General features: G+C 45.7%; 2 protein-coding genes across 5 annotated transcripts in view; one reads left to right on the forward strand and one right to left on the reverse strand.

Annotated features, from left to right (window-relative positions):
• USO1 (USO1 vesicle transport factor) overlaps nt 1-13,584 on the reverse strand; it is a 61,382-nt gene extending 47,798 nt beyond the window's left edge. For both annotated transcript variants that reach the window (XM_066628762.1, XM_066628761.1), the window contains exons 1-4: nt 13,453-13,584; nt 1,664-1,750; nt 1,480-1,544; nt 549-628 (exon numbers count right to left, since the gene is read on the reverse strand). In XM_066628762.1, the coding sequence (XP_066484859.1) occupies nt 549-628; nt 1,480-1,544; nt 1,664-1,750; nt 13,453-13,518 (298 nt within the window). In that variant the 5' untranslated portion in view covers nt 13,519-13,584. The remainder of the gene's footprint in view (nt 1-548; nt 629-1,479; nt 1,545-1,663; nt 1,751-13,452) is intronic.
• Nucleotides 13,585-13,738: 154 nt separating this feature from the next.
• Nucleotides 13,739-18,141, forward strand: part of G3BP2 (G3BP stress granule assembly factor 2) — a 58,162-nt gene continuing 53,759 nt past the window's right edge. For 2 of the 3 annotated variants that reach the window (XM_066627244.1, XM_066627246.1), the window contains exon 1: nt 13,739-13,802. In XM_066627244.1, coding sequence (XP_066483341.1) covers nt 13,785-13,802 — 18 coding nt within the window. In that variant the 5' untranslated portion in view covers nt 13,739-13,784. Of the gene's footprint in view, nt 13,803-16,831; nt 16,911-18,141 lie in introns of those variants that run through there. The other variant, XM_066627245.1, reaches the window with a different exon arrangement.

Below are 18,141 nucleotides of genomic sequence, written 5' to 3' on the forward strand. Positions count from 1 at the left end.
TGGCTTCACTACAGGGCAGTGAGAACTCACTGGCTAGGAGGAGCACCCATTGTTCTGCATGCTCCATGTATTAGGAAAGAGGGCACATATATTCTAAGCAGCTAAGTTTATCCCTTAACTGAACTCCAGGAGTCTTGAAAGTGAAGAACACTTCCAGTTCCTTGTCCCAGCTATTGTACATTTTATGTGCTTAATCTCCAAAGTTGTTGTGTCTCACAAGGAGGAATATCTTGAAGTTTTGGTAAACAAATGTTGAAGCACTTTAAATGATGATATAAATAAATAAAATAGCTGTATATCACGGTGAAGTCAGAATCAGTAGTAGTTTACAAGTTAATATGTACTGCACTCTTATCACAAGATTCATTTGTTCTGAAGGATTATTGTAACACAAAATGGATTCTGTAGTACCTTATGCTTCAACATGATCATTGGATTAAAGCAGTTTCTACAGCAGAAAGACAGAATGTGGATTTTATTCCTCTTAACTGGATCATTAGAACCAATTAAGTCAGTCTAATGATTAAGAGGAGAAATCAAAAACATACCTTGTTCTTCCTCTTCTAAATCATTGCATATGATATTGTAGAGTGTATCCAAAGCATAGCCAATTATTTCAGCGTCTGAGCTGTGAATAAAAGTACAATCTCTCCTTAACATGTTTAATTATATTAGGACAAATACCCCTTGCAGCGCAAATGCTGAATCATGCACAAGGCTATACAGGATTTTTAAAAGGAGCATGGGGCAGTTTGAGATGTTTGTGCCTGTCTTCCTGGCCATTAACACTTTGCATATGACAAACTTTTTTCCTATATCAAGAGTTTATCAACAAAATCTGGCATGTTCAGACTATACTTTGACTATACACAAGAGTGCAATCCAGGCCCCTCTCATCACATATGTGAGAATTCAGGGTATTTGCTTTAAGTGCGTGGGAGGGCAAATAATCCAGATTGTTCCTCAAAGTATTTTTATCAGCACTCTAAACTGCCCCTTCCCACCATGATGAAAGGAAATGCTTCAAATTCTTCTGGATGTGAGGGAAAAAGTCAGGACTGTGCATGATCCATAAGTGCATACATTACATTTTGTGGTTTGACAGGTAAAGTGTTGTCCAATACTGAAGACTCTTCAGTGACTTCAGAAGTCTCTTGAAGCTTTATGAATTTGTGAAAATGATTGCTGCAATTCGCATTCCATTATGTTAGAACACTTATGCAAGCACTGCTCTTAGATTTTATTTTACAATAGTATCTTACTTTTGGTAAAGCTTATAGCTAAATAAAATTTACTAATACTCCAGTAGAATTGATAGAACCAGTTGATAATATTTTGGTGAACATAATAAAATTCAGGATGTTGCAATCCCTCCATTGTAATCTGAATCCAATTGCAATTTGCTTTACATAGTAAGGGAAGTTACTGACTGAAGAGTGACCCTTTGAATTACTTTTAGGCATTTCTTCACAAGCTTACCGATCTGTCTGAAGAACATGGATTAGATGGTCCATAGCTTGAATTCCTACTTCCAGGCGGTATTTCTGTCAAAGTGAAGAATGAAACCAACAACTAAAACAAACTTACAGAATTCCCAAATTATCATTAAGTAACAGGTACAATATAAAGTTGAAGTAGTATGTAAAGAAAAAAATGTACATACCTTTGAAAGCGCTTTAAGTGCACGTACAGCATCCCTGCGATCATCAAGTAGGGTTGAGGATGCTACTCGGTCACATAATTTCTGAATCTATAGGAAGAACAGAGAAGCCAAATCAGAAAACGTTTAATCAAATTATAATTAATTAAACGTTTAATCAAATTATACATTATACATTTCCAAAAATCATTTAACAATCAAAAATATTGATATTGTTAAATTGAATCCTCTGAGAATACACCAAAACCAGTACAGAATTTCATTTAGCAAGGAAAAGATGAAAAGTACTTTAGACTTAAACACATGTAAAAAAAACACACACTACTGAAAATTTAATTTATTTCCTGCTCTATTCCAATGATTTTAACACCTTCATTTTAAAATTTTGATCAGGCTGAAGAATAAAAAGACTAATAGCCAAGTTAGCTCACACTGGCTAGCTCACACCTTAGCCAAACAAGACTATTATTGAAGATCTTTTATCTTTGCTGTTGTGTATATGCATGTAAAAATTCTCCTGCCAATGTGCTTCTTATGATCAAGTTTTGTGCTGATTCAATACAAAAGTTAAAGAAAAAAGAGAATGAAGTCACTGCACAGTGATCAAATGATTACAAGATATCCCTAAATATTAGCAATGTCTACCTTAAGCTGTGATTTTTTATAAGCAGTGGGATCTACTTTTGGGTAAAGTTGCAAAGGATCACACTGTTAGAACAGGAATAGACTAGTCTACTTTCCCTAGTGACCTACAATTAAAACTCTTAGAACAAAACAAGAAGCAAACTGAGCCTCAGAGCTAAGACTGACAAACCAACATCCAATGTTAACAATAATTCAGACTCTCCTTTATCAACTATTCAGAGTATGCGACAACTGAAAATACAATATTACTGTGATCCATGAATAAGCAGTACATGAAAGAATGAATATCCATTGGAAAGTTGAGGTAACTTTTAAAGGCAGACATGCACGTTTCCGATGTGCAAAAAAGAATGTTTTGATCAGCATGGCCCTTTAATATTTTCGTTCAGACTGTAGTACTTAAAAAGTCTTAGAAAATAAGTTCATCTTTCTGAAAAATATATTCGAGAGCTGAGGCAACAAAATTGCACTAATCATAAATATGACCATTATTTCATAAGAAAAGAGAACCTGGAGTCAATTTCAGGGTCCAAAAGTCTCATATAGGAACCATGAGCAATGGACATGTAACAGTAGTCAATGAAAATGGGAGAGTTTTAGCTTGCTTTTCTAAGTGGGACTCTCCTCCAAGGACCATGTTCCACAGTTTGTACAATCACGAAAAGGCCCTGTCTCTCATACCTGCTCTAATGGCAAGATGACACATTACAGAGATTCTGAAGCCGATCTTAAAGGTCAGGCAAGAAGATGACATGCTGATCCTGGGCTGCTAAATATTTTGAATACTAGCACTTTGCACTGCATCTGGAAGCCAACAGCTAATCCATGAAGATGGTGTAGGATTAGAGGTACAGTACAGGGCCTAGGAGAGGGAAGTAAAGGGATAATTTGTACCAGGGCCCAGGGTCAAAAAGGGGGCCCAGGAGCCAAAGAAGGGAGCCCAGAAATTTCCTGAGATCTTGTTTTTTCCTGTCTCACCTGAACTTGCTGCCCACATGGGATGCTGGGTCCGTGTCCTCTGCTTCTACTAAAAGCCATATGTGCTGGGTCAAGGAATGCATGCACGACACTCCTTAATACAGTGTCAAATCTGGGATGAAACTCGCCTGCTACAGAAGAAATTTGGCTTGTGGATCCACTGACCATGAAGGGAGCCCAGAAATTTCTTGGAATCTTATATTTTCCTGTCTCACCTGGACTTGCTGCCCACGTGGGATGCTGCGTGCATGGCTGCTGCTTCTACTGAAAGTCATATGTACTGGGCCAAGGAATGTATACATGACACTCTTTAACACAGTGTCAAATCTGGGAGGAAGCTGGCCTGCTACAGGAGCAATTTGACTTGTGAATCCACTGACCATGAAGCAGTATATAGGAACTCACAGAGACAGCTGCAGGACTATGGCTGCTGCAGAAGGAAGTTTTGGTGCACTTTCCATTCTAGTGTGAGCCTAAACACGATGATGCTAATTTTCTGCAGACATTTTCAATATTTAAAAGATTTTAGAGAAACTTAAGGGTGCGTTTGATTTTCCATATAAGTGTTTCTAGCTGCCAATGCTGCATGGGAAGATAGACCTGGGGTCCAAAGACTTTTCTGGCTGCCACCACCCTCCCCCTGCCCTGTTTTGTCCCCTCCCCACCCCTGTTCTACCCATCCTTGTCAGTACCCTCCCCTGCCCTGTTTCATCACCTCTCTCTTTGGAAAGGGGTCCAAACAAATCTTTGTACCCCCTGATAAAATTCCTCTCTGAGGCCCTGGTACAGTATATGATCCAATTACTGAACCCAAGTTAAAATCCTGCCAGGTGCACATTGGATCAATTTAAGTTTCCGGACTGTCTTTAGAAGCAGCTCAGCCTAGACTATATTACAGTTGTCTACTCTGGATATAACTAGAGAGGATGATTGACTAAAGTCAGGACTGGTCCAAGAAAGGCTTCAGCTAGTGAACCAGTCAAAGCTGGTAAAAAGCACTCCTGGTTTACAACTGCCACCTAAATATCCACAGGAGTATTCTACAGGTTTTTCTACTTGTTTAAATTAAACCTATACTTAACCCAGGTTAAACTTAATCTAAGTTAGAACATAACCTAAACAGGTCAGTAAATTGGGACACAGGATCTAGAGAGCAATAAATAATTAAACAAACCCAAATAAAAACCAGCTTGAGGTTACAAAAACAGTCCAGCCTAAGAGAACAGAACTAGGAGGGAAAGAACCTAGGAAGGGCCAATTCCCAACCCATTAAGAGCCCCATTAGGCTAATCCAAGCAGTCCATTCAGGAGCCTGCAGAGTAGGTCACACCCATCAGCAGCCTTGTTGTCTTACTGAGCTTTTGTAAACTCACCTGGGAAGGCCAGCCCCCTTTCAATCAGGAAGGAAGGAGGGAGGAGGAGCCAGCCAGGAGTATAAAGCTAGGCCGGCCATCACGCGAGGCTCTCTGCAGACGCGTGTGGCCTCTGGGAACCAAGTGCCTCGGGAACTAAGTGCCAGGTAAGGCACGAGAGTTCAGCAGCAGGGCGAGGAGGCCAGGGCCCCATACACTGCCCTTCCTCTTCCCTTGAGAAAAGGGCTGCTATCCAGTGTATGGTTTTTAAAAGGACCCCTAAATAAAACAACAACAACAAAAAAGCTATGCAGTCAGACAACCAGCAGCAGGGTGGAGGCTAACCAGTGTTCTGCATCGAGTGCCACATGTATGATTATATGCCTCTGGGGCATAAGTCATGGGTGTGTCCTCGGTGCAAGGAGCTCCAGGGTCTCAGGGAACGCGTCCGCTCCCTTGAAGCCTTGGTGGCCGACCTCCAGAAGCACAGGCAGGCAGAGGAGGACCGTGGGGAGACTTCCGGGGACGATCAGGCTTCGTCCCAACCTCAGGCGTGCAGCTCCTCGGCTGCCCGGGTGGGAAGTCTAGGGACTGGAGGACGTCATCCTGGAGAGGAGGGAAACAATCCCCTAGGGGGGATCCCTTCTCCAGGGGATGGGTCCATATCCGAGCGCACTCGGGATACTCCTTGGTGGGAGGGGGGTCGGGGGCTTCTTGTAGTGGGGGATTCGATTATTAGAAACATAGAGAGGGGGGTTTGCGACGGATGTGAGGACCGCATGGTGACTTGCCTGCCTGGTGCGAAGGTTGTGGACATCACTTCTCGTCTAGACAGGCTAGTAGACAGTGCTGGGGGAGAGGTAGTGGCTGTGGTGCATGTTGGCACCAACGACGTGGGCAAGTGTAGCTGGGAGGTCCTGGAGGCCAAATTTAGGCTTTTAGGCAGGAAGCTGAAAGCCAGGACCTCAAAGGTAGCGTTCTCTGAAGTGCTACCTGTTCCACGCGCAGGGCCAGCTAGGCAGGCGGAGATCAGGGGTCTCAATGCGTGGATAAGACGGTGGTGTAGGGAGGAGGGGTTTAGATTCGTTAGGCACTGGGGAACTTTTTGGGACAAGTGGGGCCTGTACAAGAGGGACGGGCTCCATTTGAACCAGAATGGAACCAGACTGCTGGCGCATAACATTAAAAAGGTGGCAGAGCAGCTTTTAAACTGATCCCTGGGGGAAGGCCGACAGGAGCCGAGGGGCATCCGGTTCGGGACTCCTCATCCCTATTGGATGAGGATGGGGAGGTTAGAGAACAACAAGACAAAGGCAGAGTAGGAGAAGAAATTGGGAAAGGTAGGGTGATGGGATGTGATAGACGGTTTGGCACAATGAGAGGATGCGGGGACAAAGGAGCGAATAAGCAGCGCATCCTGGGGCATTCCGTGTATAAATGCTTTTATGCGAATGCCCGAAGTCTACGAGCAAAGGTGGGAGAACTGGAATGTCTGGTGACAAGGGAAAATATTGACATAGTGGGCATAACGGAAACCTGGTGGAATGCGGAGAATCAGTGGGATACCGCAATCCCGGGCTATAAACTCTACAGGAGGGACAGGCAGGGGCGTGTTGGAGGTGGGGTGGCCCTTTATGTTAAGGAAGGGATAGAATCCAGCAAAGTAGAGATTGAAGGTGGGTCCGACTCCACCGTAGAATCTCTGTGGGTTAAATTACCAGGCTTGTGCAGCGATGTAATACTGGGGGCGTGCTATCGTCCTCCAGACCAGAAATCTGATGGGGACCTTGAAATGAGGAAACAGATCAGGGAGGTGACAAGGAGGGACAGGGTTGTAATCATGGGGGACTTCAATTATCCTCATATTGACTGGGTCAATTTGTGTTCTGGTCACGATAAGGAAACCGGATTTCTTGATGTGCTAAATGACTGTGGCTTAGATCAGCTAGTCACGGAGCCCACCAGAGGACAGGTGACTATGGATTTAATATTGTGCGGTACGCAGGACCTGGTTAGAGATGTAAACGTTACTGAGCCATTGGGGAACAGTGATCATGCTGCGATCCGTTTTGACATGCATGTTGGGGGAAGAATACCAGGCAAATCTCTAACAAAAACCCTTGACTTCCGACGGGCGGACTTCCCTCAAATGAGGAGGCTAGTTAGAAGGAGGTTGAAAGGGAGGGTAAAAAGAGTCCACTCTCTCCAGAGTGCATGGAGGCTGCTTAAAACAACAGTAATAGAGGCCCAGCAGAGGTGTATACCGCAAGGAAAGAAGGGTTCCACTAAATCCAGGAGGGTGCCCGCATGGCTAAACAGCCAAGTTAGAGAGGCTGTAAAGGGCAAGGAAGCTTCCTTCCATAAATGGAAGTCTTCCCCTAATGAGGAGAATAAAAAGGAACATAAACTGTGGCAAAAGAAATGTAAGAAGGTGATACTGGAGGCCAAGCGAGACTATGAGGAATGCATGGCCAGCAACATTAAGGGGAATAATAAAAGCTTCTTCAAATATGTTAGAAGCAGGAAACCCGCCAGAGAAGCGGTTGGCCCTCTGGATGGTGAGGGAGGGAAAGGGGAGATAAAAGGAGACTTAGAGATGGCAGAGAAATTAAATGAGTTCTTTGCATCTGTCTTCACGTCAGAAGACCTCGGGCAGATACCGCTGCCTGAACAGCCCCTCCTGACCGAGGAGTTAAGTCAGATAAAGGTTAAAAGAGAAGATGTTTCAGACCTCATTGATAAATTAAAGATCAATAAGTCACCGGGCCCTGATGGCATCCACCCAAGGGTTATTAAGGAATTGAAGAATGAAGTTGCAGATCTCTTGACTAAGGTATGCAACTTGTCCCTCAAAACGGCCATGGTGCCAGAAGATTAGAGGATAGCAAATGTCACGCCTATTTTTAAAAAGGGAAAGAGGGGGGACCCGGGAAACTATAGGCCGGTCAGCCTAACATCCATACCGGGTAAGATGGTGGAATGCCTCATCAAAGATAGGATCTCAAAACACATAGACAAACAGGCCTTGCTGAGGGAGTCAGCATGGCTTCTGTAAGGGTAAGTCTTGCCTCACGAACCTTATAGAATTCTTTGAAAAGGTCAACAGGCATGTGGATGCGGGAGAACCTGTGGACATTATATATCTGGACTTTCAGAAGGCGTTTGACACGGTCCCTCACCAAAGGCTACTGAAAAAACTCCACAGTCAGGGAATTCAAGGACAGGTCCTCTTGTGGATTGAGAACTGGTTGGAGGCCAGGAAGCAGAGAGTGGCTGTCAATGGGCAATTTTCACAATGGAGAGAGGTGAAAAGTGGTGTGCCCCAAGGATCTGTCCTGGGACCGGTGCTTTTCAACCTCTTCATAAATGACCTGGAGACAGGTTTGAGCAGTGAAGTGGCTAAGTTTGCAGATGACACCAAACTTTTCCGAGTGGTAAAGACCAGAAGTGATTGTGAGGAGTTCCAGAAGGATCTCTCCAGACTGGCAGAATGGGCAGCAAAATGGCAGATGCGCTTCAATGTCAGTAAGTGTAAAGTCATGCACATTGGGGCAAAAAATCAAAACTTTAGATATAGGCTGATGGGTTCTGAGCTGTCTGTGACAGATCAGGAGAGAGATCTTGGGGTGGTGGTGGACAGGTCGATGAAAGTGTCGACCCAATGTGCGGCGGCAGTGAAGAAGACCAATTCTATGCTTGGGATCATTAGGAAGGGTATTGAGAACAAAACGGCTAGTATTATAATGCCGTTGTACAAATCGATGGTAAGGCCACACCTGGAGTATTGTGTCCAGTTCTGGTCGCCGCATCTCAAAAAAGACATAGTGGAAATGGAAAAGGTGCAAAAGAGAGCGACTAAGATGATTACGGGGCTGGGGCACCTTCCTTATGAGGAAAGGCTACAGCGTTTGGGCCTCTTCAGCCTAGAAAAGAGATGCTTGAGGGGGGACATGATTGAGACATACAAAATTATGCAGGGAATAGACAGAGTGGATAGGGAGATGCTCTTTACACTCTCACATAATACCAGAACCAGGGGACATCCACTAAAATTGAGTGTTGGGCGGGTTAGGACAGACAAAAGAAAATATTTCTTTACTCAGAGTGTGGTCGGTCTGTGGAACTCCTTGCCACAGGATGTGGTGATGGCGTCTAGCCTAGACACCTTTAAAAGGGGATTGGACAAGTTTCTGGAGGAAAAATCCATTATGGGGTACAAGCCATGATGTGTATGCGCAACCTCCTGATTTTAGAAATGGGTTATGTCAGAATGCCAGATGCAAGGGAGGGCACCAGGATGAGGTCTCTTGTTATCTGGTGTGCTCCCTGGGGCATTTGGTGGGCCGCTGTGAGATACAGGAAGCTGGACTAGATGGGCCTATGGCCTGATTCAGTGGGGCTGTTCTTATGTTCTTATGTTCTTATGAGTAGCACTGCTTCTAAGATCACAAAGCTGCATGTCCTGAACCTTTCAGGGAAATGCAACTCAATCAACATTACACATTGTTAATCTCTTCTCAAATCAATAGGACCTTCATCCAACAGAACTTTGATCATGTCTGGATTAAGCTGCAGTTTGCTTATCCCCACCTTCACCCATCTCGTCTTCAACTCTTGGTAAATATTGGTTCGGGATCTCCATCGCCTCCCAGGATCAGGCGATGGAGATGAAAATTGGACTAAGTGCCACCAATATACTTCAAACATTTTAGGCCAAAACTCTGGATGATCATCAAACAATAATTTCATTCAGATGTTTAAAAAGCATGGTGAGTACCTTTGTATTACCCCATAATCCTGAGACCACAGCATTGCCTTCTGCAACTAGCTGTTCAACATCAACAGAAGCCATTAAACAAAGTAGTGCCTCTCAGTCACATGCTAGTAAAGAGGTCAAGAAGGATACCATGGCTGCTTATATCTAATCACTGGTGAGAAATTCAGGCAAACCAAGACTCACATTCCCAACATACTATCCTGTTGAAGATGCTATCTGCATCGCACACATCACAAAGCAAGTCATAGAATTCTCAATCTTCAAGGTCAGACCTCTGTGCACTGCAATGGCCCATTCAAGGACACCTTTGACAACTATCACATCTCTGCTATTCAAGAAGAAATGTGTAGTTGCAATGTATTTTTGACAGCTGCTAGTGCTCAATTTAGAACACACTGACTGAAGTGTTTTGCTCAAGTCTAACATTTATCATAGAGTTTCCTTGATCCTTACAAGCTCAAGGTGGAATCTTTCCATTAACAAAATAATCAGCCTAGAGGTTGACCAGGTTGAGTACTGACCAAGGCTCATCATAGAAGGCTCATCTGGCCTGGAAGACCCCTGCTCAGTATTGGTGGTAGTTATATTATCCAATGCATAGGGGGGATGCTACAGAGCAGTGTTTCTCAAACTGTGGGTTGGACCCACTAGGTGGGTCGCAAGCCAATTTCAGGTGGGTCCCCATTCATTTCAATATTTTATTTTTAGTATATTAGATTTGATGCTGTCATGGTACGTGACTGCATTTGGGGAAAAGTTACACAGCTATACTTTTAACAAGCTACTATGTATATTCTTTTAACAATGTTAGTCAATGGGACTTACTCCTGGGTAAGTGTGGGTAGGATTGTAGCCTAGGATTGTTAAAAATTTTCCTGCTCAATGATGTCACTTCTGATCATGACATCACCTCCAGTGGGTCCTGACAGATTCTCATTCTAAAAAGTGGGTCCCAGTGCTAAATGTGTGAGAACCACTGCCATAGAGGCACCGAACAGGGCTTTGCCCCCAGGCTCACAGCAAACTGGTATCAGGGAAGGGTATGAAAAGATTCTTGATCCTTTGTTCACCAATTTTTTTAGCACCATATCAGCCTCCCTGTCAGGGGGGTGTAAAGATACTAGGTCCTCTCCCTATACATTTTCTTCCCACAGATGAAAAAGCAAACTGGGAAAGGTAGTTTTGAGTTGAAAAGTTACTGAAAGAGGAAAGGATTAAGTACCTTTAGTATTTGCCCTTCTTCCACTCAGAATCAGAGTCCATCAAGGCTGATTTTGGTTTTAATAAACTGTACACATAGGATAGTACAACAGAACTGTACGCAACATGTAGTTTCAGCTTCAGAGAGGTGATTTAGGCAAGCGCTGCTGTACTTTCAACATTAAAACTGACATTATCTTACTGTTCAGTGCTGTCCTAAAAGCACAATTTACATCAAGAGAAAAGCTTGCACCTCTATTTTAGTTCAGTGTGCAAGGCATAATCTCTTATTTTTAGCCCACTACTGTAGAGGCACTGGTTGCATTATCCTCTGAGTGACACAAGATACCACTATAGCTCATAAAAGAATAAGCTCAGGATATAACTGGTGGAAGAAAGAAAAACCATCATCATATCTGCTTAGATTCATTAGAATGATCAAAGGTTACAAATTATCAAAGGTTACAAAGTGTTTGCTTTTGTCATAAATTCTGCTCTGAGATAACTTCCATTCAACTCCGTCTGGCAACAAGAATCCTGCATTCACAGATCAACTGAAGGAGAATCTTGCCACTAATGCATTTTCAGTTCTTTGGGATATCAAGGCCAGATTAAAAAAGATAGAAACTCATGGGCGGCTAAGAAGGTGTGGCACCAACATGATTACTTTTCCTCCTCTGCTGTACAAAACAAAACAAAGTCTCAGTCTTATTAAGGCAATGTTCTTTTGCATTTTTTTACACAAGCATTAAAGTTCCTCTAAATCAGGAGACGTTCTTCCCCAGATGTATTTAGACACGCAGCATCATTCAAAGATGCTGCGTGCATCTTTGAGCATCAAAGAGCATTAGAATCAATTGAACAGAACTAAAATGTGCTGGAGTATATTGCACTGTTTTTTGTAAGAAACTTTGCTTTTGGGAACCATCTGGAATGATCAACCCAGTAGCAGGTTCTAAAGTACAAGAGATTTTTGGGGGGAAGGGGGGGGCCATTCATTCTATTATTAACGTGGGTCTTAGCTTATGCCTACTCAGCTGCATATTAGGTATAACTATGAGGAGACTGTTTACAACACCCAGAAAACATAATTAAAGAGGTTAGTGGAAAGCCACTACAAGTAAGTTACAGATACTAGGTTGACAAATCTTAGCTCAGAGGCTTTGATGTTTGTTTTAACCAGTAGGAATCGTGCCAGATGCCTGCATGTCTAGTATTCTTTTCTCTCAACTGTAAAGCAACATGAAAGGCGATAGTAATTTGAACAAATTATTGAGCCTGTGAGACAATCAGGCTGTATAAAATACTGCACAAGTTATTTGTTTTAACTCTACTTCAAAGTGTCATTAATGAAAGAACCCCCTTTACAGAAAGGCATACCATGATATTCTGTAAGAAAGCAGTTGGATAAATCACTTCCCACTCAGATTTTGTCCGTTATAGGAGACACAGCAAAAAAGATAGCAACCATGTGAAGAGGCTCACATAAAAAGTTCTAGCAGAGTTAGAAAAGATGCACTTATCAAAATTTCGTCTTATACAACATTATTGCTGAAACTACGGGCTCTGTCCTTTTCTGATCACCCTGTTGAAAAGACACCGGTGGGCTGCTGTACAATACAGAAAGCTGACTAGTTGAGCCTATGGCCTGATCCAGAGGGGCTGTTCTTATAACACCATGCCTGATCCAGAGGGGCTGTCTTTTAACACCATGCCAAGTACCAAACCAGCTACCTAACAGCAGACTAGCTTCGGTTAGAAAAGGTAATCTTTGAGACTTACATGGTGACAAGCAAGAACCAAGAAGATGATATGAACAACGTTAAGTGTTAAATGGGGGTTCAACATTCAGGAAAGCAGAGGGGTAAAAAGAACAAGGAAGAGAAAGAGGCAACAGGAGCACAACATGAAAGACACCATCCTTAGGGTGAGGGAACAGAAAGCATAATAGGCTTTTATGCCTATTAAGGAGAGACCAGAAGACTTGCCTCCAACCCTTGGAACTAAGGCCACAGTCGTATGCACGCTTACCTGGGAGTCAGCCCCACTGAATGCAATGGGACTTACACTTTTTGTGAAGTGTTTTTGATTTGTTTTAATCGTGTTTATGTTTGTGTTCTTTTATTTGCTGTTGTAAGCCACCTTGGGTCCCTTAGGGGAGAAAGGCAGGATACTTACTTACTCCATTTGTAAGTAAGTAGTAAGGCTGTGATCCTAACCACACTTTCCTGAGAGTAAGTCCCATTGAACAAATATGATTTACTTCTGAGGAGACCTGGTTGTGCCCTAAGTAAATAAAATTCTGAGTAGACATGCCTAGGCTCCCACTGTAAGGGCACAAACCTAACCAGGTCTACTCAGAAGTAAGTCCTATTTCACTAAGTTCAATGGGGCTTACTCTCAGGAAAGTGTGGTTAGGATTGCAGGCTGAGTCATAGGAACTAGTGGAGGCGGCCAGGGAGGGAGCGAAGCAGAACATCCTACTGAAGGAGCAGCTCCTCCACTCCCCACAGTGCTTTCTATGGGAAGCTCAGCTGAACACCAACAAGGGGGGCGAAAGCACCAGGCGCGCGTCTCGCGCGAACGCTGCTTCACACGATACGCGAAGACCCGTGTCGATGCAAAAACCGCCCAGACAGACCTGGGTAGAGCCCCGCGCATCGTGCAGGCGCGGGCGAGGCAGGAGGGTCGTCGCACCGCCCTGCCGCGGACACGCGGGTGGGGAAGCCCGGCTTGGGGCGGCGTCACGTGTGAAGGGGCCCCATGGGGGCGCCAGCGGGGGGGAGGCGGCGGCGGCGGCGGCGGCGAGGGCGGGTCGGCTCCCCCGACCGCCCACTCACCGTCTCCGCTCCGGAGGGCTGAGGCCCGGCGCTCTGGCCGCCCATGACGCCCCGCAAAAAGTTCATCTTCCCCGGGCGGCTCCCTCGTCGGCACTCGCTCCCCGGCCCCGTCAGCGCCCCGCCAGCAGCCGCTCTGCGCCTGCGCCACAGACGTGGCACCGGAAACGGTCACCACCGCTCATCACATAGAGAAAGAAAGGACCAGAGTCACAGGGGCCTTCTCGTTCCCGGCTTTCAGGGTCCTATGCAGGTCTACTCAGAAGCAAGTCCCTTTCGACTCCATGGGGCTTCCTCCCAGGAAAGCGTGGATAGGACTGCAACCTCAGAGCCCTATGCAGGTCTACTCAGAAGTAAGTTCCATTAGAGTCAATGGGGCTTACTCCCAGGTAAATGTGGATAGGAGTGTAGCAACAGAGCCCAGTCCTATGCAGGTCTACTCAGAACTCGGTCCCATTATAGTCAATGGGGCTTACTCCCAGGAAAGCGTGGATAGGACTGCAGCCTCAGAGCCCAATCATATGCAGGTCTCCTACAACCCCCTACCCTTCAGTATGGGGTTAATAACTATACACTGTATGTCATGTTTGCTCTTTTGCCCCAGACCTTATTTTTAATATAATTTTTAACACGCGTTTTTCATGGGAAAATAAGTCTTGATTTGAAAAGTGGATAAACTTTGTTTCTGTCTTTTTGTCTGCTTTTTTGGAAGTGGGGGGGGAGGAGGAGGAACATGTTGGTAACCACACACAGCTCATTCACTCACATGTACATGTATAGCCATGGACTAGCTATTCATAGCTAGTGGACTGACAGTCCTGGATTGCTTCCTAGGAATAGTGGTCACTTTTAACCTCCTAGCAAGGAAAAAAAAAAGCAATCCAAAGTCACCAAAGAGTCTGGCCTGCAAACAAAGGAATGAGTCTGTCTAGTTGGCACTTCATAGCAAAGAAAGGCTGAGAAAGCAGCAGGACTTTCTGCTTTCTGACTTCCAGGGTGGTGTGATTGACTGAAAGATGATAAAACTGTCACTGCACAACAGGTCTGTCTCCTTCTCAGACAGAGGCTTATCCCTTCCTGCATTAGTGGATCCTCTGACAGATCCACCTGATAATTAGCACATACAAAGGGGTATCAATTCACAGAGTCTGCTTAATACAACAGACCTAAAACTTATTTACCCAAAAGTGAGCCTGACTCAACACAGTAGGATGATGTACAGTACTGAAAATATGCAGAGTCAGGCTGCCTGCCAGGCTGCAATTCTAGCTAGGCATAGTTACCTAGACAGAGCACCATTGCACTCTGAGGGCCCAATCCTATCCAATTTTCCAGTACTGGTGTAGTTGTTCCAGTGGGGTGTGCACCACATCCTGTGGTGGGGGGCAGTCATGGGGCCTTCTCAAGGTGTGCGAACATGTGTTCCCTTACCACAAGATGCATTGTGGCTACACCGGAGCTGGAAAGTTGGATAGGATTGGGCCCTGACTGATCTACAGAACACGCCTATAGAATTGCCAGCCCTCAGGTATTTCACCTGACCATTAGATATTTTTGTCTTATGTTGTGTGCTTTGCTTAATCAACCAGGTACATCTCCTTCTATTGAACCCACACCCTGATGTTCCAGGCCCTGCACATCTGACTTACCAACACCTCCCATGTTTAACCCCTTGCCCACCAAAACCTGCCCAAGGTTCAGGGCCAGCCCAAGGCCTCCTGATGCCTGAGGCAGCAGGCCAAATGATGGGCAGCAGGCCCTTTATCCAATGATGTGTCAGCCTCTGCTCCTCCCACTCTCCAATGTTCTAGCTCAGCACTCCCCTCCACATTTCCTCCTCCTCTTTCTCGCTCTTCCTTTTCCAATCCAGGAAATGGAAGGAGGCTGTGCAACTGAGGCAAATTAACCACATAAATAAAGGCTATAAGAAGGCCGCAAATGAGTAATAAAAATAAAGGCTGGAGAAGGCTGCACATGAGGAAAGCAAACCCTAAAGACTTGAGTCACCATGCCATATAATGTGTTTAGATAGTAGGGCCCTGTTTTTCATCTGATTTACCAAATGTTTAACCCCTTGCCCACCAAAACCTGCCCACTGATCAGGGCCAGCCTAAGACCTCCTGATGCCAAAGGAGGCATGCCAGATGATGCCTCCTTTACCCAATGATGTGTCAGCCTCTGCTCTTCACACTCTCCTATGTTCTCACTCAGAGCTCTCCACCCTCCGTATTTCCTCTTCCTCTCTGTCTCCTTCCTTTTCCAGGAGAGGGAATGGAAGGAGAAGGGAGGGCAATGAAGGCAAGTACTTGGACAGAGATGGACATCCCTCCGTCTGCCTGAGCTGACCGCTTTAGTTGGCCTCATTGAATATTCAGTTTCCCTACCAAAAAAACAAAAGGTAGCAGCTCAGACAAGACCTTCTGCTGCTCCATGTAAAGGTCACAAAGACAAGGAATTCCTGTCGTTGCTGCTTTTGGTAGGGAAAGCGAATGTTCCATAGCAGACGCAACAAGATCTTCAATTCCTCCATTAATGTATATGATTAGCGCTCCCTTCCGCTTCGGAAGTGGAAATAAAAAGCTGTATCAGAAATGGCAACGCAGCGTCAGTCATGGAAGTCCACACGACCATTGCTTCTGGTTCCAGAAGCATCTAGTACTAAGATGGTTCTGGTTCCAGAAGCATCTAGTACTAAGCATGGGGGAAACTGGTGGGACTACCCAGGAGAGGGGGAAAATCCACCTCAACAAAACAATCCCTCCTGCACAAGAAAATAACAAACGAGAATGAAAGCTCATATCCAAACTAGAGCGGATGTGGCTCAAAGGATACTTGATAAATACTTCCTGGGAGTAAGCCCCATTGACTCTGATGGGACTTACTTCTGAGTAGGCATGCACAGGCTTGGGCTCTTAGGCTGCAATCCTATGCACACTTTCCTGGGAGTAAGCCCATTGACTACAATGGGACTTACTTCTGAGTAGACATGCACAGGATTGGGTCTTACTCTCACTGAAGTTAGTGCCCAGCCCCCTCTTAGTCACAGTCTTCCCCCCCCCATTGTTTCCTGGGGGGCGGCGCTGCACCCTCCGGCTGCCCAGTCAGAGCTGCTGCTGCTTCCCGGGTGACGCCCCCGCCTCCCGCGAGGCTGCGCTTTCACTTCCGCTCAAGGTGAGCATCAGGGGGCGGAAGCCGGCGGCCCGTGAGTCTAGCCTTGGCGTTTGTCTATGTGCCCGCTGCGCGGCGCGTGAGTCTCCAGCCCGGTGCCCTGACCCCGCCCCTCCGGAGGCTGCGCGCGCGCTCCTTTCTCCCTGCTGACGGAGGGCGCGCGCGGACCTGGAGGAGACATCCGGTTCCGCCCCGGATCGTGTGAGGGAGGGACGCGCAGCACCAGTCGCTCCTCCCCGCGCCCTCGGCCGGGAGCGCTCCGGACCTTGAGACCGAGGAAGGCGGCGACCCAGGTTCGTGAGGGGCGGGGGCCGCGCGGCGGGACGGAGGCTCCGCGCTTCTTGTTGGGGGCTCTTCCTGGGGGGCGGTTGTCAGCAGTACTGCAGGCCGCTCAGCGCTGTAGGCTCAGCAGGGGGTCGCTTCCCCAGGGAAGGGAGCAGAGGCAGGAAGCCCTCTTCGGAGGGGCCCTGCATCTCGCAGCGCCTCTGGAAGCTCTGTGCGCGTGTGTGTCTCAGACACACACCTGCCTTGTTCAGCTCCTCTGACCTGCAAATGAGACTTGGCATCTGCACATCACTCTCTGAGTTCTAAAAGCACCTTTTCTTGCTGCCGTCCTTAATCCAACCCTGCAAGGTAGGTCACTTTGAGGATAAGGCTTACAGCACCTCTAGAGCTCATTTTTGAAAGCAGTGAGTGTGTGTTTCTCTCTCTCTCACACTCACACACACTGTGCCTTATTCAGCTTCTCTGACCTGTAAATGAGACTTGGCATCCATACATCACTTTTTGAGTTCAAAAAGCACCTTCTCTTGCTGCTGCTGCTGTCCTTAAATCAACCCTATAAGGTAAGTCAGTTTTTGGAGGAGGTTGAAATAGAGAGAGTGAGAGCGCAGTGTGTATAGGCTGAGATTCAGCCTGGGAATTTTGGCCTTCCATAGGTCTTGACCACAATGCTACATCAAGGTTATTGTTTTTTGTTTGAATCTGATAAGAGAGGTGAGCTAGGGATTTTTTTTTAAATGAATTTTCATTTAACAGGTGAAAACAGGGATGCTCTCAAGTACTTGTAAAGCTTCATGTCTTACATCAAAGATTGGTACCCGCACACACCTATTCACTATTGTAGTGATTTGGAAGTGTTCCCTACCTGTAGTCTGTTGCATTAATTTGCTGTAGCACTTTTCCTCCCCCTTCCTCGCCCCCCAAATCTTTTTTTAACTGGAAAAACTCTTACCAAGGAAGATGCTCCAACTCCATAATTTTGGTTGCCTTGTCCTACACCTTTTCTAACTCCATGATGCCCTTTTTGAGATGGGATGCCCAAGACCTCAGAATGCCAGGTGTGAGGGAGGACACCAGTATGCAGGTCTCTTGTTTTGTTGTGTACTGCTTGGGGCATCTGGTGAGCCACTGTGAGATACAGGAGGCTGGACTAGATGGGCTTTTGCCTGATCCAGCCAGGCTTTTCTTATGTTCTTAAGACTGCACAGTATTCTGAGTGTAGCTGCATTATTCATTTGTATA

This window comes from Tiliqua scincoides, chromosome 5 (assembly GCF_035046505.1).
Source record: "Tiliqua scincoides isolate rTilSci1 chromosome 5, rTilSci1.hap2, whole genome shotgun sequence".
NCBI lineage: Eukaryota > Metazoa > Chordata > Lepidosauria > Squamata > Scincidae > Tiliqua > Tiliqua scincoides.